Source organism: Chelon labrosus (genome assembly GCF_963514085.1).
Source record: "Chelon labrosus genome assembly, chromosome: 16".
Taxonomy (NCBI): Eukaryota; Metazoa; Chordata; class Actinopteri; order Mugiliformes; family Mugilidae; genus Chelon; species Chelon labrosus.
In genome coordinates this window covers 8,699,117-8,722,839 of record NC_140349.1, presented here as the reverse complement: position 1 = coordinate 8,722,839, position 23,723 = coordinate 8,699,117, and the positions used below count along the sequence as shown (strand labels likewise).

The 23,723-nt window shown below is 43.7% G+C and overlaps 3 protein-coding genes across 4 annotated transcripts; 1 reads left to right on the top strand and 2 right to left on the bottom strand.

Moving 5' to 3' along the window:
* Positions 1-12: 12 nt before the first annotated feature.
* Positions 13-15,387, bottom strand: skic2 (SKI2 subunit of superkiller complex). Its single transcript, XM_084562904.1, has 29 exons — positions 15,327-15,387; positions 14,866-14,984; positions 14,430-14,551; positions 14,208-14,325; positions 13,965-14,079; positions 13,807-13,881; positions 13,663-13,716; positions 13,397-13,560; positions 13,008-13,163; positions 12,697-12,842; positions 11,144-11,290; positions 10,975-11,059; positions 10,762-10,868; positions 10,532-10,678; positions 10,365-10,458; positions 10,050-10,262; positions 9,159-9,269; positions 8,919-9,030; positions 8,702-8,820; positions 7,948-8,079; positions 7,730-7,867; positions 7,537-7,641; positions 5,509-5,647; positions 5,209-5,335; positions 4,600-4,810; positions 3,722-3,832; positions 2,522-2,740; positions 1,932-2,072; positions 13-461 (listed from the first exon to the last, which is right to left on the bottom strand). The coding sequence occupies exons 1-29, from the start codon at positions 15,337-15,339 to the stop codon at positions 261-263; spliced, it is 3,741 nt and encodes a 1,246-aa protein (XP_084419030.1). The 5' UTR covers positions 15,340-15,387; the 3' UTR covers positions 13-260.
* A 225-nt stretch (positions 15,388-15,612) lies between these two features.
* nelfe (negative elongation factor complex member E) lies at positions 15,613-19,046 on the top strand (the record flags this gene model as incomplete). Of its 2 annotated transcripts, XM_084562905.1 has the most annotated exons (11): positions 15,613-15,677; positions 15,922-16,013; positions 16,170-16,239; positions 16,503-16,648; positions 16,837-16,911; positions 17,029-17,066; positions 17,157-17,479; positions 17,697-17,841; positions 17,982-18,036; positions 18,571-18,673; positions 18,770-19,046. In XM_084562905.1, exons 2-11 carry the CDS (start codon positions 15,939-15,941, stop codon positions 18,841-18,843), a joined length of 1,104 nt encoding a protein of 367 aa, XP_084419031.1. In that variant the 5' UTR covers positions 15,613-15,677; positions 15,922-15,938. The 2 variants fall into 2 exon arrangements, with proteins under 2 accessions (XP_084419031.1, XP_084419032.1); XM_084562906.1 differs by lacking the exon at positions 18,770-19,046 and having other exon boundaries at positions 15,637-15,677; positions 18,571-18,750.
* Positions 19,047-19,662: 616 nt separating this feature from the next.
* On the bottom strand, positions 19,663-23,707 carry LOC311501591 (uncharacterized protein). Its single transcript, XM_084563502.1, has 5 exons — positions 23,551-23,707; positions 21,930-22,138; positions 21,628-21,822; positions 21,327-21,509; positions 19,663-21,224 (listed from the first exon to the last, which is right to left on the bottom strand). Exons 2-5 carry the CDS (start codon positions 22,131-22,133, stop codon positions 20,112-20,114), a joined length of 1,695 nt encoding a protein of 564 aa, XP_084419628.1. The 5' UTR covers positions 22,134-22,138; positions 23,551-23,707; the 3' UTR covers positions 19,663-20,111.
* Positions 23,708-23,723: the final 16 nt, after the last annotated feature.

Genomic DNA, 23,723 nt, shown 5'->3' with positions numbered 1-23,723 from the left:
GAAAGGCATCAGGCTTGAAATACGGATTTTATTACTGTACAATAAATTACAATCCAGATTTTATTCTTACAGTTTGGTCAACTGGTTAAAAACAGTCCCTTCCCCACTTCCATGCATGATTTTCTTGTAAACATCAACATATTTTGTAGGCACATACAGCACTGAGCAGCCTCCCCCACATGTATACCTCCATCTTTCTCACACCTTTCACACAAAGAAACTGTTGGCTCGGTCCGTCCGTCCGTCCGTCCGTCCGTCTCTCAGTGGGTGTAGAGGGACGCCGTGAAGACGATGTCCCTGCGGATGGCCAGGGAGGCCTTCTCCATCTTGCTCCCCAGGACGGAGTCTCCCACGATGCGGGCGGCCTGTCGCACCTCCTTCAGCACCTCGTCCAGGCGCTGGATGCAGCGGACCACCGTGCCCTCCTGGACGTCTGTCAGCAGGGCGATCTCGGCGAAGGGCTGGGACGGGACAGAGGAGGTGAAACGTTTTAATATGAAGTAAAGTCTCCTGCAAAGTTTACTAAACATCTGTAAAGTAGATGATCCAGTCTCCACGACCTTTAAACATCAATTCTAACGCAGATTAATCAGATCAGATTAGACAGAGTGTTAAACTGAACAGATACTCAAATAAAGATGAGTAACAATCATCTCTGTAATTCATAATATATATCATTCTTTACTATTTAAACACGATATAAATCAAGTCAGGAGCTCGGATGTGAAGGTTTAAGGGGATTAAGTCTAAAACTGAAACGTTAAATGTGAGAATTTGAAAGAGAAATATGACTAATAACTAATAATTTAGCTGCTCTTTCTCTCAGGCTCCAGAGGAGTATAATAAAATAAAGTGTTATGACACTATATTGGAACTACAAGACAGATTATCTACCCATACACTCATAATAATCCTTAAATCTGAACTCCTACAGCGAGTAAATATGATTTACAGCAGAGTGTTTAGATGATAATTCTACTGTCATCCTTCATTTTCTCTTTCAGAAGGATTTGGCTCGTTTTCATCTCACTGCTCGGGTCAGTTTTTTTTGCTTTCCTTTTACTTTTCCGGGTGAAATGTGGCAGGACGTGGCATATCAGAGACGCAAATCTACACGTATTAGAAAACCCAACAGCTTCCTGTTTGACTCCGTTATAGATCACGTTAGAAAAAAGACAGAATTTAAGAAAATATCTCTCTATAAAAACAATAAAATGCACTTTAATGGGATATTAACATCTGGATTCTTCAGCCATAGCTTGTGCACGTCAGGCGGGCAGAGGTGGAACGTTATCGGTGACGCTTTCTTGCTTCGGCAGAGGAAGAGGACGCCTGTGACCTGATGACTTGGAAATTAGGTCACGTCTACCGTGCTAATGTGGTGTTATACATATTTACAGCGTCTTAGGTGGAAACTGTTGGTCTGAGTTCACAGGTTGTGACTAAAAGAGGTGGAAGATAAGTTAGTCATACTGAGTTTTGTTCATATTTTATACTCATTGAGGTTTTGTATTTCCAAAACATGAAGCTTCCTAGTTGTTAGCATGCTAAACTGTTAGCCTAGACACTTACAGTTGCCTAGCAGTGGTCTTCTCCTGACTAATGGTCGATTTTACCACGTGAACGCTCATGACTCACACTTGAAGACACTAATACTTTAAACCAGATCTTTTTCTTAAGAAAACTGCACAGATTGCGTTTAGACTTGATCTGATCACCAAAGCGTCCTCCTCATGCGGCGTGGGCGTCTCTCCGTTCCCACAGTAAAGTATTCTGGACACATTTACACCTACATCAAAGAGGTGGGCCAGAAATGTAATACTGGATTTCTGACAAAACTGAAACGCTTGAAGTTGATGCAGCAGAGGCCGAGAGCCGAGACGTGGCTGAATAACGGGTGTAATTAGAGTCGGCTAAGTGTTAAAGCTCACCATGCCTCTGGCCCAGCAGTACACCACCTCCGTCAGGCCGAACTTGAACTGGCCTACGAACTCCTCGGCTGTCTGCGGTATCCCACACTCCCGCTGCAGCTCTCCGATACGCTTGGCGACAGAGAGCACCCGATCGATGCCCTGCAAGAAGGAAAAAAGAGAGAGAGAGGAAAGTGGTTGACTGGATGGGGTAGAGGTGGTAACATTTCAGTTTAACAAGTGACTCTCTCGCTCCTTTCTCCGTGTTCACAGCCTGACCTTGTCATTTATGTTCAGAAATCTGTTTTCACAAAACCGTGCCGTGGCGTTTCTGCTCCTCCAGCTCCAGGTCATCACTAATTCAAACTCTCATAAAGCACTTTCATGTCGGGCGAGTCCACGACACACACGGTAAAGGAGCGTTTGACAAGAAACAAGGGTGAGTTAATATAAGCCAGAGAGACTAGACCGGGTGAGTCAGGTGAAGTGTTCCTCTCATGCATCACATCTGCACCATGTAACACAACGTGAGTGCGCGTCTGCGTGCGTCACCAGTACAGTACGTGCGACGTTAATGTGCTTTAATGAGACGGAGACGACTTGCTCCTCACCTCCTGCAGCGTGTTGGTGATGTGCGGCTCCACCTGCGTGTTCTGGGTGAAGACCAGACAGGACAGCAGGGCGGCGCTCTCCTCCGGCGCCAGCGGGCTCAGGACGTTCTCGAACAGCAGCTCGGTCAGCAGCAGCTCGTGGCTGCTGATCTGACAGGCTACCCGGCCCTTCAGCTGCACCGCCCCGCTGCTGTCGACGTACTGGAGAGACTGAAGGACCTGAGGGAGAACAGCGGGAGGGGGGAATAAACCTCTGAGTGTTCAGGAGCCGACAAGATGAACTCGATTAGAGCACGACCAAATTCATCTAAGCAGAGAGAACACGCCAACGGGCTTTAGGCACGGATAAGTCAGTTAGTTGGTTTGTCCAGACTGAGCCCAAACTTTTCTCGAAGATTGATGTTTTTGGTGAAATAAAGACATTTATTCTTCAGCAACTCGTAGCAAATTTATGTAGCCATCCCTGTCACTGCTTAGCTAATGTTAGCATCAACACCATGATGACAAACAAGTAGCATATTAGCTAGTGTAACTCTAAACTAGAAGTGTTTTTAGCAAATATATTCAGGTAACTGAGCTTCTTAACGATGAATTAAGTAATTTATTAAACAGGAATGCCAAAAAAATCACTGGTTCCAGGTTCTCATTCTCCTTTGATTTGATTTTTTTTAATATTTATGCTTCTACTGGATGAAATGAATGAAGAGAAAATGCAACGAATGCTTGCACCCTGCCTCCAACCAGGGACATTGTGCTAAAGTTTTAACCTATAAGCTGCAGGGACGTCAAGGATTTAAAAAAACAAAAGATTAAAAAGATCATGATGAATTGTGGGAAGTATTTTGTGGCCAATTAGTAAAAAAATATCTGCAATATAAATCAACAATGAATGAAAATAATTCATTCAGTCCAAAACCATTGTATTATATATTAATGCTCAGCTAAACGCGTTATTGTAAAGGTTTTAAAACACTGATGGACAATAACTGATACAGATTTTCATTTAAAAATAAAACCATTGCTTTAATTTCTGATAATTAAAGTCTTAAAAATGTCAAAAAAAAAGTGAAAATACATAAATCTGAGATGCCGGAACCAGGAAATCTTTGCATTTTCTTCCCGAAAAACTACTAAAACAGTTTATTATTATTATTTTTTATTCTAATAACCCTGACAACGAGTCAAACGTCTGATCCAAACCTTGATTCTCTGGTGGTATTCAGGCAGCAGCGTCAGAGACTGGTCCGACACCAGGAACAGCAGCCGGTCCAGCTCCTCCTGCACACTCATCCTCTCCTTAACCCGAGCGAACTAAGACACACAAAACACGCACACATGTGTTACTTGAGTGTACAACAGCCCTGCTGCTGCACTTGACCTGATTTCAGCGCAACACATAAAGCAGTGCTGCAATGTAACTGCACTGTCTCTTGGTGAATACTGCACATGAACCCAGTGCAGCCATTTACTGGATGAAAAGCAGCTTGCATTAACTATTTCTAATACCCACAATGTTGCATAAATGAAGTGTGAACACACGGATACTGCAAGTAAGAGCTTGTTGTCTTGCTAAGTAAAGAGAGAGCCTGTTTGAGATGGCTCAAATGACACGCCGAGCCGGTGAGACAGCGACGAGCTGCAGCTATGAGCCTATGTATGTGTAATTATAGAAACAGACAGCTCAGATTCTCGCATCTCATCTCCTCAATTGAGGCTGCCAGAAAGACATCACACAGGCAGGAACCTTGTGATGGATTCTGATGTTTTTATTGTGAAACCCGGGGAGAAATGATGGAAGGATGAAAGGAAACTGGTGCTGGAATGACGAAGGTGAAAGCGAGAGACGACGTGAAAAAGGCGGCCGATGGCTAAATGGGTGTCTTATGTAAGGGTTTGATGTTTATTAGGGCCATAAATATTCAACTGATGCTCAAAAGGATTTCAATGTCTTTAGCAGAAAACACTAAAATTAAAACGCTTGCCTCATCATTTCTCTTTGTAGAGCAGCTCAATTATATTAATAACTCAAAAACACTGCTGTCTTCGAGGACTGACGCCGGTGACTAAACCAAACGCACCTGCTCGGCGAACGTGGGCGAGTGGATGCAGTTGAAGTCCTTGAGGCTGTCTTGGAGCACATGACGCCTCATGGAGCCCTCCACCACGTCCACGCTCTTCAGCTGGAGGTCGTTCACGGGGTCGAGGCTCGCTATGCCGCCGGGGTTGGCCTCGGCCAATCGCAGGAGCTCCTGCGTCGCCGTGGAGATGGCTTGCCCGGGAGGGTCGTGCCTAAAGGACAAGACGGAGAAATGAAGGTGGTGAGCGGTTGGAAATTTGATAGCATCAACCTTTAGTTCCACCTCCAAATGAGGGTTAAAGCTGCAAAAATGCAACAAAAAAAAATCTAAAAAATACAAAAAAAGGATAAAACTACAGATAAAAACAGACAAATGTTTGACATACGCGGGAAAAAACACTTGCTAAGTCAATGAAACGATCCTCAAAATGTGCCATGTGAGTAAATACTGCAGGACAAGCTTTCTGAGGAGCAATATTTATTGGTTTATCGATATTTCATTTCACAGAGAGTCCATGTCGGTGCGAAAGCTTTGCTCCGCAGCACTTCTACAGAAAGCATCGTTAAATGAAGAGTCTCAAATCTCCAGTAGCTAAATCCAGACACCCACCTGAATCGAGGCTGCTGTCTCTTGTTGTAGTTATCTATAATCCTGTCAGGAATCACTTTGAGGGTTTTCACCGTGATGGCCGAGATGTCCTGAAGCTTCAATTTCTGCACCGTGTGGCTGCAAGGGCCTGATGAAAGAAGGAAAGCAAAACAGAATAATTGATTCTCATTCTGCGTTTGAACTCACTACAAATTGCTTTAAGTAAGGGTCCAGACAGTGTGTGTGTGTGTGTGTGTGTTTCAGTGTAGGCAGACATAAAATCAAATGCCAGCCGGTGCAGAAGAGAAAACATCCACCCACCTTCGGGTATGAAAAGAGCCGTGTTGTAGAGGTGAGGGAAAGCGGTGCCGCCGTCGCCGCCTTTCCCTTCCACTTCCTCGTTGCCTTTCTCGCAGATAATCAGAGCCGTGAAGGTGCGATTCACGGCGTCACTGGACACCTGGAACAGAGACGAACAAAGACGGGTGGATACCGGAGACAGCTGAGGGAAGTCGGGGGCTCAATAAGTTGTAAACATGTGGGTTTGTTCCCACAGACATGGAGGTTGGGTGACAGTGGAACTCTAAACCACCTGCGGGGGGGAAATGACTTTGTCTCGCTGTGTTTGCTTGTCACAGGTGACCTCTCCACCGAGCCGACTGGATGTACGCTTCAGTATTAAATACGATTGTCTTGTTTTCTTTATTTCCATCCTGATACAGGAGAATTCTTCATGATTCTGTATCAGCGTCAGATTGTCTGACTCTTCTACAATACACAACAACACATCTCCTTCGCACTATTTAGTTTACTGTGAGTCTGAAGTAGCATCATGTCAAGATGGCGCCAGTGTGTTTGGCTCGCTGTCTGTCTCTGCAAACTTTGGTTGTATTTCTGTTGTCACTTGTCTCTTTAAATGTCAACTCTCTGCTGGTTCAAGTCTGGGTTTAAAACCCGTCACAGTACTGAGTCAGCACTGTTGAGAATTTTTAATGATGTTCTTTTAGCCACAGACTCTGGTCACTGTGTTGTTTTGGTTCTGCTGGACCTAACGGCTGTCTTCGATACAGGAGACCATCAGATGTGACAGAAGTTTCTGTGTCCATCAGATTGGGAGTGCCCCAAGGCTCTATACTCGGCCCTCTTCTGTTTCCCCATCTACTTGCATCCTCTTGGATCAATTCTCCGGAAACATGTCATCGTGTTCCATTTTCACGCTGATGACAGTCAGATTTACGTGCCACTTATAGAAGCAGATGATGATTACTCTGCAAACCGACTGCTTGAGTGCGTTGCAGAAATCAAGGCTTGGCTGGCCATAAATGTTTTGCACTTAAACGATAAAAAGACTGGGGTCATGCTGTAGTGATGCAACCAAGGCCCATGCTGATCTGGAACCTTTAAATCTATATTTGGCCGACTCACTTCTTCTTTTTAAATCCTCTCTCAAAACACATTTGTTCTCTTTGGCTTTTAACTCAGTTTGAGATGTTGGTTCTTATTGATTGTTTTATGATTTTAATCTGGTTTCTCATTCTTCTATTTGTCTTATATATTCTCATGTCTGTGTACAGCACTTTGGCTTCATAAATAAAGATTGATTGATTGTGTCTGGACCAAAAAGTTGCACTTGAACACACCGCAAAGATCACAGCAAAAGGTCAACTGGTAGCTGAGAAAAAGATACCTCTGCACACAACCGGACAATGCAGTTATTCAGACGACGTATGTGACTGCTACGCTGTTACTCTTTTGTGCATAGCAGCAAAAAGCCCAACCAAACGATTAATTGGCACGTCAGATCTTTGCCGGGGCATAATTAGTTCCCAATGGAGAGACTCCAGATCAACTATCCAAAAAAAGTCAATGGGTTGAGGAAGTCGGAAATAAAATAAAGAAATCAAATGAAATGAAATAAAGATGCTCTATAAATTAGTTTAGTTTACTTTTGTCACTTGTGTCTTTTTTTCTTGTGGTCTGGTTCTCTGTGTTGATCAACTTATCAGAGTGATCTCTCTGATTTAACACCCTGAACTGTCTGGAAAGCTGCAGAAATGGGTCTGATCAGAGTCAACAGTGCAGGAAACACCACCAAACTAGGGCCACAGGCGCTCACTGACTCTCAGATAACGGCGAACTGCAGACTGGTGGATTGGTCAAGTACAGGAAGTTGAACTTTGTCAGCACATACAGCTCTCATACTGTTGCCTGACTGAGTGGTGAGAAAAACAGTCCAAAAAAAAAAGAGAAATAGTCTTGTTGCATATGAAGTTTTACTTATTTAGAGATAATCCAACGCTGATGATTTTTATGTTCTTCTATTTATCACGAAAGCAAAGACACACCTACCTGCAGAATAACTCCCAAGGCGTTGAGATGCTGTTTGTTATTGACCACGACAACTCGACCCATGGACAAAGCCTTCAGTCCGTTCACAGACTCCATAATGGCACGCTGACAAAGAATAAGCAGCGAGGACATGTGTGAAGACAAACACGCAGCTGATTAAAGGTTTTTGTCGCTTTTTGTGTACGCGTCCTACCTGGAGCGCTTCTGTAGTGGTTCGTAGCTCGGTCACGGTGTGGTAGTAAGGCAACAGGTCGGACAGCTGACCGTCTGTGTCCAGAGGAGGCAGAGAGGACACCATCTGCTTCAGCTGGCTGATCCTCTTCTCATGGGCCTGCAGCGAGAAGACATTTCAGCTGACTCAAGAAAGATAAGAACGCGGCTGCACCCTCACGTTTTAAGGATGTTTACTACCTGAGTGTCCCTGTGGCTTTCAGAGAAGCTCCTCCTCATCATGTCCGTCACGCGGAGCGCTTCGACTCGCAGCAGGTTGAGGATCATGGTGTAGGTGAGTCTGAACTGCGACTGGAGGACGGTGGGTTTACCCTGAGCCAGACAGAGAGGAGATAAGAGGAAAGATAAGAGAAACCTGACATAATCAATCCTGCAACATCCTGCAACTGACAGTTACGTGCATTAATAAACAATCTGATTAATGTTTCCTGTCTGTTGCAGCTTCTCTTTACGGAAATTTGTCTCTCTCTAGCTGTTGGTAAGAGTTTCGATACTGTGCGAGCCATGACGCAGACAGGAACAACAATGGAAGGAGTTTGTCTACGAGGCTGACTGGCTATTTTTAGGTAAGTATACAGTAAATCCTCCCCGTCCTGCACTGTATGTAACTCTTGAAAATCAATATTCTTGTCTGTAACGTCTTGAAAAGCCTGCAGCAAAGACATAAAATCATTTTATAACAACATACAAACATACAAATTATTTGTGTTTAACAGCAAAGAGAAATCAAAACATTTCTTTCCAAACCGCCACAGAGGGAGACCGAGATGAAGTAGCCCACTCAGCTGTGTAATTAAATGTTAAACGAATAACTCAGCGTGCAACACCTTGCCTTGAATCACAGCCAAAATAATCTAGAGCCGTTACCAGGAGACTGAACGTTATAGAAAAACCTCACGGGGAAAACTAAAGCGCTTCTTTCTGAAAGCCTCACCAGCATCATGACGTGCAGGTCGGCCATCTCGTGGACGCCGGCCTTACACAGAATGATGACGGTGCCTGTGGCGTCCAGCCCTCGCCTGCCAGCTCTGCCCGCCATCTGAATGTACTCCCCTGAAACAGAAAGAAAAACCAAGATGCTGCTGTTTTTCCTTCCCCTGAGATGAAAGAGAATAACTGAAGTTGGTTCAGATGACAAGAGAGCGTCAAACCTGGCAGGAGGTTCCTAAAGCCGGTCCCGTCGTGTTTCCTGATGCTGTCAAATACCACGGTCCGCGCGGGCATGTTCACCCCCATCGCAAACGTCTCGGTGGCAAACAGCACCTGGGAGACGAAGGGGAGACGTTGGTGACGGTTGTATTTCCAAATCAAGTAGGAAAACCTCACATTTGCTTTTAAAAAAATAAAACTTTAACAGCTGTGGTGTCTTTTCATTTTCCCGTCAGACTCACCTTCACGAAACCTCGGGAGAAAAGCATCTCTATGACTTCCTTCAGGATGGGCAGGATCCCGCTGTGATGGACGGCGATTCCCCTCTTCAACAGGTCCCTCATGAGCAAGATCTAAAAATAAGTCTGAAGCTGAATTACTGTGTCCTACTCTTTTACATATGGTTATCACAGCTCATATAAAATAAAGTTTCCTATTTGGAGAAACTAGAACGAGGAAGGAAACTGCTGCACATAGTTTCACTGGTGCCACAAATACACTGATCAGGCATAATATTATGACCACATTCCTAATATTGTGTAGGTCTCCCTTGTGCCTCCAAAACAGACTCATCAGAGAATGGACATGGGCCTTTTGAGGGTGTCCTGTGGTGTCTGATAACCGAATGTTGTTAGTACGGGGGTCTTTGGGGCCTCTGTGGATCATCCCACAGATACTTGATCAGTTTGGGATCTAGTGAATTTGGAGGCCAGGTCAACACCTTGTGCTGTTCTTTTATGTCTTTTTGAGTTGTTCCTAAACTGTTTTTGTGTGTGTGCCTGTGTCAGGCTGCATCCTGCTGGGGATGGCTGCTGCCATCAAGGAGTGTCATTGCTATGGGATGGGAGTGTCTGGTCTGGTCTAGGTGGGTGCTACATGTCTAAGTAACATCCACATGAATGAATGTCAGGTCCAAAAGTTTCCCAGCAGAACACTGAATTGTCACAAGATGGTCAATGTTATTTACTTCTCCTGTCAGTGGTTTTAATGTTGTGGCTGATCGGTGCATACCCCACATACACACTTTCTTTTTACCCCTGATGAATACAGATAAGTAAATATTCATAAAAAAAGAAGAACTCAATGCTTTAGAAATCATTTTACAGTCTGAGGAGAGCCGGCTGATTTTTTACCTGAGGCAGCTTTCGATCTCCTCCTCGGAGGCGACTCAGGCTCTTCTGGAAGAAGGAGTGGATCTCTGCCTTCTCCTTGGAGGACGTCAGGTCCATGGAGTCCAGCGAGCGGGCGTTCTCATCGCAGCGCGTTCGGGAGAAGGTGAACGCAACCACCGGGGTCTGCTGCCGCTGGGACAGGAAGTGCAGGAGGGTGAGCCACACCGTTCGATCCTGGAGGTGAAAAAAAAAAAAAACCAATAAGGATGAGGAGAAGAAACAAAAATCTGGTGTCAGGGAAACCAAAAAGCAGTGAGGTGACAAAGGGGAGTTTACCTGACTGGCTGAAGTGTGTGAGGTGTTTTTTGTGCCAAATGATTGGGCGTGTTTACTGGTGCGCTCCTTCTTGGCATCGACGGCTGCGTAGTACCTGAACGAGGAACACAACTTTATGAGAAACAGTTAAAGATACCCTAGTGAAGTGCCACAAAGCAAAGTTGTACCCTTTAGTGAGGAAGTTTCCTGCAGCGTCCAGCAGCAGAAACATCTCTTTCTGAGTCTTTGTGCTGTTTCCAGTGTAGAGATAATGCTCCAAGGGTACGGGTCTCTTCATTGTGCTGATCACATAAATGTGCCTCTTCTTAATACGGCTAAAAATGAATAAACACAGTTGATGTTTATCAGTTCTGTATGGGAATAGACATCTAAGTGAGTGTTTTTGGCTGATACCTACCCGATCCACTCGCTAAACTCCAGAGCATTCGGCACCGTGGCGCTCAGGAGAATGATACTGACGTGATCAGGAAGCATGATCAAAACCTCCTCCCACACAACCCCTCTCTGAGGAAATCAAGCAGACGCAAAGTGGAAGAGGAAAATCAATTATTCTTGATTTCATGAGCAAATCAAATAAGTGGAAAAGAAACCTGTGTGGACGTTTCCTGACCTCGGCGTCGTTGATGTAGTGGACCTCGTCGAAGATCACCCACTCCAAGTCTCTGATGACCTCCGAGCCGTTGTAAAGCATCGACCTGAGAACAGGGAGCGAGAGAAATTAATATAAAGACATTACTAATTCATGAATATCACATTTAAAACAAAAAAAGTGCACGAACCTGAGGATCTCAGTCGTCATGATGAGACAGGAAGATTCAGGACTGAGCTGGACGTCGCCCGTCAGGAGTCCGACATCGCCAAACGTGTTTTTAAAGTCTCTGAACTTCTGATTGGACAGAGCCTTGATAGGAGACGTGTAGATGGTCCTATTCAGAAACACCAGAGAGAGACAAACTATGAGTGTTTCAAACTGATAAGACATTAGAAAACCCTTTCTAATGTCTAATTTTGTATGATACCAAATTATTATACAAGTTATAATCCTTAAAATTGGACATCTAGAAGATTTATTAATTTACGTAGTTATTTGTAAGTCTTCAGTGTTTTAAACTCTCTGGCTGAAGTGAGATAAAGGTGTAATTAAGAAAAAGATCTTCTTACACTTCAGGGAGACGATACAGTTTACAAGATTATATATAAAAAATTTTAAAAAACGTAAAGCTGAATGACAGCCATAGTGTATGATCACCAAATACAATTTTCTTCTACTCTGTTTCTTCTTTATTTTCATATTTTTTAAAAAACATAAACAAATAAATAATACTAGGTGTGATAAATATTCTAATTTTATCTGTAATGAGAAAATAAATCTATATGACTTCATGGGATTTAATTATATTTCTAATCTATACCTATACCTATACCTATCTAGATCTATTTTTGTTTCAGAAAACAATTCATTTATCTGATTAACTAACCAGACTAAATAACAGAAAACTAAACCATTAACTTTCTTTTTTTAAGTCTTTCAGAGAGAAAATTAACTTCACTTTAGTTTATTTAATACTTGAAGGCAAACGTATGTGACTCTGGCGCCACCCAGTGGTCGAGTAACTTATTGAAGAGCTGCCATGGATACAGGTTGTGTTCACCTTCAGTTGATTTGTGTTGCCTAGCAACCCAGACTGCTACAGTTACAGAAACAGTTACCGTTTAAAGAAGACTGTCAGAGCCGCCATTTTGTTTTGTTTTGTTTTGTTTTGTTTTGGCTACCTATTGGCTTATTTCTAAATGACAACAATACACCTCCTTTAAACCTATGAAGGCCCTACTGTGCATCAACAATACTCCACAAATCCCCCTCCTAGGGGCCCCATAGTTTGGACTAGACCAGAACCTAGTTTCACCACTGATTGTCATACATTACTGCTGCTAATCAAGCTAATCCCAGCTGACTGTGGCTAATGAGTTGCTAACAAAAAGTAACTGCTACTTTATTGTTATGCCAATTGTTTTCTCTTTTGTTAATGCGAGTAGATTAATAGCTGAATTTCTGTTTTCTACTTCCTGTAAGGAGTTGCTACTGTGTTTTAATGATTTTTATTTCTTCTTGGCATAAGAGAGAGTGTAAATAAAGTTTTAAAAAGCATTTAACTAACATTAACACTAACTGCTTTCAACTTCCCTTCCATCTTTAAAACCTAAGCTAACAGCTGTCTAAAGACTAAGCTAGCAGCTGCCTTCATCTTGCATTAGAAGTGTGTTTAGCTCGTTCCACAGCCGCACAAACATGGAGTCCAGAAGGAATGAAGTCATACGAACGAATACACACCTTGTCATGTGTTTCTGTGAGAGGGCGATGGCGTACTCGGCCACCACTGTTTTGCCAGCTGATGTGTGCGCGGCTACAAACACCGAGTCGTGAGCCTCCAGCCTCAGCACAGCCTGCTTCTGGAAAACGTCCAGCTCAAACGGCCACTGAAGCAGAGGGGAGACAGATCAGCTACCACCGACAGATCAGCTACCACCTTGTGTAAATGTGATGAATCACTCCATGATTCATCACATTTACACAAGGAGAGAGGTCTGACATTTAGCAAACAAACATGCATCATATTTTGGGCTAACGGGATGATGCCCCACCTTGAAAGCCGGGTTTGGGATGCGTTTATAGAAATCATCACAGGGTGACGCTATGTCCACAGGGATGGCCCACTTCTTATTTTCCACTGGCTTCTCTTTTGGTGCTGATTTCTCATCTTTTCCCTTCTCCGTGGGAGACGAGGATGACACAGCATCCTGGGGAAAGAGGAGGAGAATAGAATTTCAGAAGTGTTTGTGTTTAACCAGAGGTGACGAGACAGCTGGAATTTAGGTTATAAAAAGAGGCCGGGATGCATTATGTTGGGATTATTTCAGTCTGCAAAATTAACACCAACCAACAGTAATATTATGTTAATATTGACCAATCACTGTTGGATTTTTAAACTGAACAGATGTACTTTATCAGATATATTAAATTACTGATATACCTTAATGCCCAAGTCTTCGAGGCTGTTTGTTCTGGGCAGTTTTGGGGCTTCTTCACGTCCTTTCTCTTCCTCCTTCTCTTCTGCCTCAGGCTGCAAATCTGCGATGTCTTCCAGTGTGGACAGGAGGGACATGAGGTTGACCTCTGCCTTTGCTATTTTGGCATCTTCAAGATACCCATTTAAAAAAGAGAAACGTGTTAAATAATTGTAATTGAAACCATGCTAGACTCTTTTCTTTTTACATGTATGAAAGTATAATGTCTTACCTTTGTCAGTAAAGTCCATCCCAGCTTTTAGTCCAGGGGGAACTTTCAGTAAATCTAAGAGAGGAAAATGACAAATAAACCTTGAAGTTAAAATAACAACACAAGTTTTTGCATTGTTTTGTAATGCAAAAAGATAATAATCACCATTCTCAAAGTCTATGTCCTCCTCCAGCTCGGATTTCGTCTTGATTTGGTCTAGAGTCAGTTCCTCCATCCCTCCTGTATAAAGAAAGATTTCAAAACATGTGAACAAAATTAAATTTGCATAAATTACTAAAATGGTTTGCATGAATGAGTCTTACCAGGGAGGAAGGGGTAGTTGGTGTTGCTTCCCCGAAGGCTCTCTGAAGGAGGTCCAGGCTGGCGTTGCAATGACAGCGAGTTCTTTGCTGAAAGGCCTGTGTTCTCCATTAACACCTAGAGGTAAATTAAAGAAGGACCGTTTTCTTCAGCAAACATGATGGACACCAGGCACCAGTTCAATAATTTGTATGCTTAAAGTGAGTATAAAAGCAGCTGCAGTGTTGCGATTCGGACGTATTTACTTCGGTGAAGTCTAGCAGCATTCCTGTGGTCGGATCTCTGACGACAGAGAGCCCCGAATGAAGAGGAGACGGAGTGCAATTGAGCAGAGAGTCAGCGTTTACCTTTCTCTTAGTTACCCTGGTGAAGACAAAACACAATGTTGACATCTTCTTCAAATATATATCCGGTATACTGATTTATATCGTCCCTTTAGACAAAATAATCAACAGTCTTGCACGTACTTGAGAAACTTCTGAAAGGCGAAGTCTGTGTCGTGTATAGGAAGCCAGGCGGGGTCCTGTAAAAACTGCTTCTCTACTTCTGTCTCCAGGTTCAGGCTCGTGGGTGGAAGACCATGGGGGAGCTGTGTGGGTAAACATAGGATCAGAAATATACTGGAAATAAAACACAAGAAATCAACAAAACTTAAAGCTTTTAACAAAACTATAAGATGTTAAAACATATTTCGTCAGTGTGTAAGGACAAATTTTGCATACATTAATGTCAATGTTATGATATTTTCTGAACATGCAAAACAGACATACTCAGGTTCAGTGTGGAGCAAAGCTATACACTAAGTCATATACAAGTAGCACTTGTAAAAATTGTAAATTTTCTGACATTTCATGGTTTTACTCCTCTACAAAAATGTCCACATTCCCCGTGTCCCTTACTAACCGTGCTCTGTGGGGGTAAAGGCTGATCGGGAAGGGTGTGTGTGATGAGTTCAAACCTGCCGGAGCATCCCATCCCCAGCAGGGACAGCGGCAGGTCCGTGGGGCCCGCGGGGGGCACATCTGCAGTGCAACAACACACAAAGAGTCTGAATGGACTAAACAAACACAATGAAGCTCGTCCATATCCATGCATGCAAGTCGTAGCCAGGAAGTAGCCTGTGAACACATGCTAAATCATCTTCTTTATCTACCTCCAAGACACACAGATGTTTTTAGTTAATGCCCAATTAGCTAAATATTAAATCAATAAGCCATGAGGCTGCAGAATGAAGCACTGATTCACAACTCTGTTAGCCACATCATCACAAGCAGCGTGAAGCGTGTTAGCAAAATGAAACCTATCACAAGTGCACATGAATATTTACGACGACTGCATTGACATTTAATAACTCCATAACTTACTAATTCTTTCCATGCCCCCTCTCGGAACTGAAAGCTAAAAGTTGCCACCAAACAGTTGCTGCTGTCGCCTCGGAAGTTGCTAAAACTGACAAGCGGAAGTGGCCAACAAAACTAATTTAGCGGACACAAAATAAAAAAGAAAACTGTAAAAGAGTCACCCGTTTTTACAATGATTTTCAAAAAGTCTACGATATCGTAGGTTATTGTTTTATTTCAGAAAAGAGGCCGTTTGAGTGTTTTCTTGATTTTCTTTTGCTAACATTTGCAAAACGTCGCCGTCAGATGTTACGTCATATCTGCGCGCCGCTGTTGTTGTTGAGCTCGGCGGTGGTCGCCACCGTTCAATTTTTGGTAAGTGAATGAAATGTATTATATTTAACATTAAACAGTGATAAGTGTGGCTGCAAGAGGCTGTTTGCGTTTTATTTTTCTGCAGTGCTTGTAGTTTCTCGTCTGGCTTGAATGAGATATATGTATTCTCTCGAAAGAAAGTCGTGTTTTGCTTTTGGCTAGCTAACTAATTGGCTAACTAGCTGGCGGCGCTAAAATAAACTTTATTTTTATTTATTTGCAAACGTGTATGTTGTTGTCTCAGTTTTAGCCGTTGCCATAATGGTGGCATTTCCAAGTTCACTGACGGAGGAGGAGGAGGCTTTGCAAAAGAAATATGCTAAACTCAAGAAAAAGGTAAGTAGCTTTTGCATTCATTCGTAGCATGGTAACTTTGAAGTGTAAACGTTTTCAGCAAAGGGCTGAACAGTAAGGCATTTGTTTTCATGGCAAGTCCAGTAGTGATCTTAAAGGACTTTGTATAATTAGTCTTAGTAACTCTTGTCTTTTCAGAAAAAGGCACTGCTTGCCTTGAAGAAGCAGAGTTCAACTAACCAGACGAACCAGAGTGGTTTAAAACGAAGTAAGTCCATTTGATTCACTCTAAACTAGTGTAGTGTATATACTATACGTAAACATTTGTGTTGACAAAAATACAACTGTGTTTCCTCACTATAAGCATCCCCACTGTTTAAAACAATCAAGTCTTCTACTTGATCACTTAAACTTTGAAGTTTAAAAGTTTTACACCAGTCAAAGTATAAATATTCTGCTTGTTGAAGTCTGCATCAGACCGCCTTTATTCATGTTGCCACTGGATATGCCTTTATTTACTTCTGCTTTCAGCGCTGTCGGACCAGCCTGTCGTCGACACTGCAACTGCGACGGAGCAAGCGAAGATGCTCATCAAGTCGGGGGCCATCAGCGCCATTAAATCAGAAAACAAGAACTCGGGCTTTAAACGCTCCAGAATGCTGGAGATCAAACTGAAGGTGGGCTGTCATTAAACATACTGAAAGGCTAATAACCCTCAAAGTTATATTTGGTGTTTGCAGGCGATGGACTTGTAGTCATGTTGTGGAATGAAGCGTGTGCTTAGTTTGTAAGCGACAGCTGCTCAGTTAAACATGTTTACTGCTTTGTTTTGTTTGTTCGTGTGTCTGTTGTTTGTCTGTCACAGGACCCTGAAAAAGGCCCAGTTCCTGCTTTCTTACCATTCCAGAGGAGTGTCTCTACTGATGATGACCAACCTGAGGTATAGGGGAGGTTGAACAGGATAAAAACATGAAAATATTCATTCAAGTTAGTTTTTCCTAATCAATGAGTCAGAACCAATTATTCTGGTGTCATCCCATTTTTGTGTTTCCTTTAGTCTGGAAAGAGATCCCAAAGGAAATCTCTGTATGAGAGGTAATGTCTGAAACCAGCAAATCGTCATGTTTAATATACTGACAGTGATTATTTGTGGTTTTAAAATATTTCCCGTATGTGCCCTTGTAGCTTCGTCAGTTCAAGTGACCGATACCGGGACGAGGACGACGGCGGCGGTGGCGGCGGCGGCGGCGGCGACGGCGGCGGCAGCATGTCATCCAGCCGTGACGTGGACAGAGACAGAGACAGGGAGCGAGAGCGTGACCGAGATGTGGACAGAGAACGGGAGAGGGACAGAGACAGAGAGAGGGACCGGGAGAGGGATCGAGACAGAGGCAGGGACAGAGAAAAGGACCGGGAGCGAGAAAGAGAGAGGGACCGGAGCAGAGACAGGGATCGAGAACGGGACAGAGAGAGAGAAAGAGACAGAGACAGAGATGGGCCTTTCAGACGTGAGTCACTATGTTTTGTGGATGACTTTCTTTAATAGCATCCTGTTCTTGAAATTACTGTGAACTAACATTGTGTCATATGCCTCCAGAATTTCTTTAATGGCTCTGTTAATGAAGTTACTCACCATCTGCTATCCATTTTGTCGTAGTTAATTGTTTTAGATGTTGCTGGGGGATGTTTTATATTTATTGCCGCCTCCTTTGTCTTAATGTTCAGGGTCAGACTCGTACCCAGAGCGCAGGGGCGTGCGAAAGGGGAACACGGTGTACGTTTACGGCTCCGGGCTCGTCGAGGACAGCCTACGCGCCGCTTTCGCTCAACATGGAAACATAATCGATCTCTCCATGGACAACCCACGCAAGTATGAAGCCATTAGAACAAAGCTGTGGGGACTTCTGCCTGTTGCTCAGATCATCCCTGCAACAATACAGCTATCCACAGTGTGATTCAATACGATACTGTTCCCCCTCCTGCTTATGTTTCCTGTTTCTCTTTTACCAGTTGCGCTTTCATCACGTTTGAGAAAATGGAGTCTGCAGATCAGGCGGTAGCTGAGGTGGGTGCTTTTGCTAGATATCAATAAACTGACTATTATATAAATAGACAAAGAAACGACACAACATGCATGTAATTCAGGACTTAATTTATCATTAGAATTTAATGTGTGTTTACAGAAATAGCACAGCTGTAGCACAAATATATATAGAAGAAGACAGACTTTTTTCCAGTTATTTAATATCCACAAAATGCTATATATTTACTTTCTTGTAGTTGTTCAAAAACAGAAAATTATTTACGGATGTGAAATAATTTACATAATTAAATAATTTACTCCTAATTGTTTTCTTTTATTTCCTGACAAATGTAGAAATGACTGAAATTTTGGTTTCCAAGAATTTAAGTTCAGGATCTCCTATGCTATTATTATAATTATGTAGTAATTAATTGCCATAACCAAGGTTAAGAACCATCTAACTAGAGAAACGGCAATAAAATCTGTCCAGTCTTTTAGTTTTAGACACGCTGTAGTTTTGTGCACATACAATGCCAACCTATAGTCTAAACTCGTCTCGCTGTTCCTGTCTCTCAGCTGAATGGAAGCACGGTGGGAGACATCCACATCAAAGTCAGCATCGCCAGGAAGCAGCCCATGCTGGACGCCGCCACGGGAAAGTCCGTGTGGGCTTCACTGGGTAAAACGCGCCGCTCTTGTCGTTTGTTTAGACACCGATCAGACCTCCTGCGCGTCCGTCCGCACGGCGTGGGCTAACTTTCGCTCTCTTTCACAGCGGTGCAGAACAGCACGAAGGGCTCCTACAGGGACAAGAGGAACCAAGTGGTGTACAGTGAAGATTTCCTGTGAGGAAACCGCTTCCAAGTTTTTGTTTTGTTTTAATAACCTGTTTGGCTGCTTCTTAAGTAGAAAATACATTTTTGTTGCATTTTGGACCCGATGAACGTTGTTAACATGGCTTAGATGTGATGCTGTGTGTGGCAGCTTTGCTTGTGAAGCGAGAGATTTGTTTTGTTGAGCTCAATAAATACTGTTCTTGTTGTTTTTTTTAATCTTTGAGTGAGAGTACGAGTCAATTCACAGCTACAGACAGTAGTCAGAAATTTATGAATTCACATTTTAAATTACATGAGCAACTGCACTGCACTGGTAATTTAAGTATCGATCCGTAGGATAAAGAGAATTAAGAGCACAAAAGGTATTTTAAAAGTGTAATTAACTGATTCTTGATCAGTATGTAGGTCCAAAAACATCTTTTAGACAATATCCTTGAATGTCAACATTTTCCTAATTATACATGTGAAAAAGAAACGCAAAACACCGGACTATAATTTCAATTATCAGAAGAAAAGTAACTAGAAAAACACAAAAACACTTCAAACTGTTGAAGCAGGTTTTGCACAAAGTTCTTGTTTCGCCAAATTAAATACAATTGAAGGTTAATGTCAGTGGTAAACACATTAGATCTAATCCTGAAGTGTTCCTCTAGGACGTTTATTTACATTAAAGAGGTAAAGAAGTATCAGTTTTATAAGGTGGACACTGTGTGTTTGTATTATGTGTATTGGGTAATGACCTTTTTTGTAAGTGCAGCACCAAAACTGCTACCACAGATCCAGAGATGCGTCAGAAGTGGAGAACTAATATTCCAGTAGATGGAGACAGATGACAGTTTCCAACGGTTTTATTTACACTCAATTCTCTTGTGGTCAGTAAATGTAATGAACGCACTACATATTAAGTCAAGCTATCAAAGACATTAAACTCAACAGTCTTTTTGTCAGGACACCTGACACAGCAGGAAAAGCACAGGAGTAAATAACCTAAATGTAATCTAGCTGCTTTGGTTTTAGGGTCCTCCTACTGTTTAAACTGAATCACGGTTAGAGATGAAAAAGGCCGAACATCACACTCGATTTAAATCTACTCATCGTTCATTATACACTACGCTGAATTGTGAAATGGCCTTTGTTTGGCAGTGAGAGAATCTAAAGGCATCAGTCATTTTTTTTTAAATCTCTGCGACCCAACAGACTGATCACGAGGCAGCACGTCCACATGTAGCTGTGGAGCCTGAAGAGCTGCAGACGCTTTATTAACGTCTTTTCCGATTTGTCCTACGACGCTTGTTCAGTAACCAGACATTCCTGGTCTTCCTCTCGTATTCTTCCAGCAGCTCCTCTTTCTCTCTCCCTCTCCTCCTGCTCGTGCAGGGAGTTCTGCCCCGTGGTTTTCCCGTGCTGTTCCTTCAGGTGGCGCCGCAAGGCCGGCTTGTGGGCGAAGCGGGCGTGGCAGTACGCGCACCGGTGCGGCCGCTCGCCACTGTGGAGGTTCATGTGGTCTATCAGCGTGGATTTCTGGGTGAAAGTCTTGTAGCACAGGGGGCACTGGTGCGTCTTGCCGGCCCCTCGGTGCACGGCCATGTGCCTGTTGAGGTTGGCAGCGTGCTGGAAGTGTTTGCCGCAGCAGGGGCAGGCGTACAGCAGGTGAGTGGAGCGGGAGTGGATGGCCAGGGACTGCGGTGAAGGGAAAGTCATGCCGCAGTGCTCGCAGATCACAGGACCAGCTACACTGGAAGTAGACCCCACCACAGCGACGGACTCATCCCCGCCCTCGTTTGTTCCGACAGTTGTCAACCCTGAACTCCCTTCACCGGCACCACAACTAGACTCGTCCAAGGAGAACTGGTTCAGACTGTTAGCTGCCATTGGTGACACCCTTTCCCCCTGAGCGTCGCCCATACTGAAGTCTAACTGAGGGAGTTCAACTGAAACGTAACTTCCAGCTGCCTTAAGCCCTTCTTGGCTGTAGTCCAGTCCGAAACTCCCTCCCAATCCAGCAGATGAAAGGTACCACAAATCTTGGTGAGTAATGGCGGAAGGTCTTTTCTCCTGCGACGACACCCACCTTCTCCTCTTGAACCCCCTGCCTCTGCCCCTCCCTCGGCCCCGGCCGATTTTAGATTCAGACAGTCTGCGCCTCAAAACGTGGAGCGACTCGGGTGAATGTCCGGAACGGAGATCTTCGGCTTGATTCAAGTCGTATTCGCCGCCCTCCCCTGTGATCACGACTCCTTCTGCCTCTGGGTAAGAAGCATCCTGAGGTCCATCAGGCGGAGCTCCTCTCTCCTCCTCTTTGTCTCGGTTAATCTGCTCTTCTTCAGAGATGTACACTCTGAACACGTCGTAGTCCTCCTGTCTGGCCTCGTCGTCCTCATCTGACCCATGAACCTGTGACGCAATTAAGGTTTTAATCAAGTGTCTGTGGCCTTAACTAATCTGTAGAATATCTGCAATAACAATCTAATGTTTTATTAGCTAAAAAAAAAATACCTTAATGCACCGTTCATCCAGCACCAGACCGTCATCTTGGTGCTGGCTGCCGCCCTGAGCGGACGCATTGCCGTTGATCTCCTCGACCGAGCGTATTACGGGGCTGTGGGAGGGAGGCGATGCGCCCGACTGAATGCTGCCACTGACGATCACTGGTCTGGTCTCACCCCCCTCTGCAGTAGTCTAGAGGAAGAAATGAGGAGGTAGGATTGATCAAAACCTATGAGATGTGCAGCACAGAACGTGTTACTGTGTGTACAAACAGATGTTCACTTGAGAACGGCTGCTCTATCAGACCGACCTTCGATGGCTCAGGGCTCTTCAGCTGAACGTATTTCTCCAGCGCTCCTCTACAACGCTCCACTATGTGCTCCATCTGAAGGTAGCTGGCAGCAGTAAGATAGTTGACAATCTCCTCCGGGTTGAACTGCAGCACGCCAGTGTAGCAGGACTGAAGCAGATCGTACACCACTGCGGAGCTATACAGCATTGACACCTGGATAGAAATGCGGAAACGGGGAAACACGAAACTGTTTTAACTGGGGGTGTTTTAGGAGAGACGTGACGAGCGTGAGATGATGGCAGCATTTAATGTCGACACACCTGCAGCTTGGGCGACGGGTTGAGGAGGAACTGGTCCCTCAGGAAGGGAGAGCAGGCAGCCAGCACCACCTTGTGCCCCCTGAATATCTGGTGGTTGCTGGCCATGATGGTGATGTCACAGAAATGCTGGCGGGACCTCAGGGAATTCATGTGCTTCAGGGTCATGTCCCCGTGTCCCGGTAACCGGAAACACACCATCGCCATGTTTTCTGAGGAGAGACAGTGACAGTCATGTCAGGAACCATGAAAAGTTGCAAAAACAACGGGGGGGGGGAGAAAAATTGTTATCCCTGAGGAGGAACATTGAAACGATGAACACACCCAGAACAAGATTTGTAGCATAGCTCGAGGGGGGAACTTGAGTCAAGTCACAGCAGGAATGTGTGCTTAATTTCTGACTAGCAAACAGATACACTTGGTATGTTTGTCAGTGTAAAGAGGTGGGCCCGTGAGAAAAGAGAACAGAATGCAGATTTTGGTGTTTCGTCCGCTCCCAGCAGTTGAAAACACATAATACAGTTTTTCAGGCTCATTCCTGTCCACTCTGAGTATGTTGCATTTTGAATACACACGTTGGCGAGAATGTCACTTTGCACATTTGCTCTCGCTGCACGTCTCATAAAAACAAACACACTGCTACAGGAGGTGCTCACAATGCAACAACTGTAGAGTGTGTTACTGCTACGAGGCCAAACAACGGCATGTGCAATGTTGTCACTTGTTTGGTAGATTCCTCCGAACAGGATTCAGTCGCCGACTTTAAAAAGTGACACAGAGTCTGCGATTAATCGATTAGATTAGACCCCTAAAATCCCAAACGCGGTCTGATTTCAGGCTGCCAAGTGCTTTTTTTCTTTGTCATATATAATAGTAAAAACAATATCTTTTAGATCATTGATTACATATATGGTTCAGTATGTAAAATGCTCATTTGCACTGTGATCTTTGCAACTGACACTTGTGTTGAGATCAATATACCACGATGTTTTAAACCCAGTATGTCAAGGTGACAATCTTGATAAGAAAAACTTACGATTTACTACAATAAATATATAATAACAACTTGATGGCTGTGTGTAAGTGAAATAAGAATGAATGTGGCTGATCTTTCTCATCAAATTGAACACGGGAAGTTTATTATTTACACATAATAAACACTAAGACACCATCGTATTTACCTTACGTGTTATATTAATAACATCTAAGACAGTAGATGACATCAAGTCTCATGTCACAAGCTAATTTAGACGACACTGTCCACAGATCGCCAGCTTTAAACGTTGAAAAGTTGGGTTAGCTAGCATTTTAGGGCGTGAAATAAGACAATAAGATATTTTTATATATATATTAGCGGACTCTATAATAAACTAATTATGTTTAGGCGTTTGGTGTGATTGCATTTTAGCATTGCAAGGTTGAAAACCTGATCATAAAACTGATTTTTTTCTCCCACCAGCCTTATAGCCCTGCTAGCTAACCCACTTGACCGGTTGTTAGCTAACGTTAGCCACCAACTAACAGCTAAGACAGCTGGTTATTTACATTGTTGGTCGCTGTCCGCTAGTAGCCAGCCACCGGAACGAAAGCTATCCGGTCATTATCAAACTTTCCCGTCACTCACCTTCGTCTCCTCCCCGGTTGAATGTCTTGACGGCTTCCTAAAAGACGAAATCGCGGGTTTGATGGAGCAGTGCAACCGTTAACTAAAGCAGCAGTGTGCGCTCATCCCTACAGCCGTTACTAGCTACTACCTCGATGTCTGTTTACTTTTCGGCCTTTTTTTTGCTGGGGGTG

Coding starts and splice junctions, on each gene's coding strand:
- skic2 (XM_084562904.1), bottom strand. Junction 14,326..14,429: donor GCCTTTCAGAAGTTTCTCAA/GTACGTGCAAGA, acceptor TGTCTTCACCAG/GGTAACTAAGAGAAAGGTAA. Junction 10,679..10,761: donor GAGTTTAGCGAGTGGATCGG/GTAGGTATCAGC, acceptor ATTCATTTTTAG/CCGTATTAAGAAGAGGCACA.
- LOC311501591 (XM_084563502.1), bottom strand. CDS start 22,133: ATGGCGATGGTGTGTTTCCGGTTACCGGGACACGGGGACATGACCCTG. Junction 21,823..21,929: donor ACCCGTCGCCCAAGCTGCAG/GTGTGTCGACAT, acceptor ATTTCTATCCAG/GTGTCAATGCTGTATAGCTC. Junction 21,225..21,326: donor TGGATGAACGGTGCATTAAG/GTATTTTTTTTT, acceptor ATTGCGTCACAG/GTTCATGGGTCAGATGAGGA.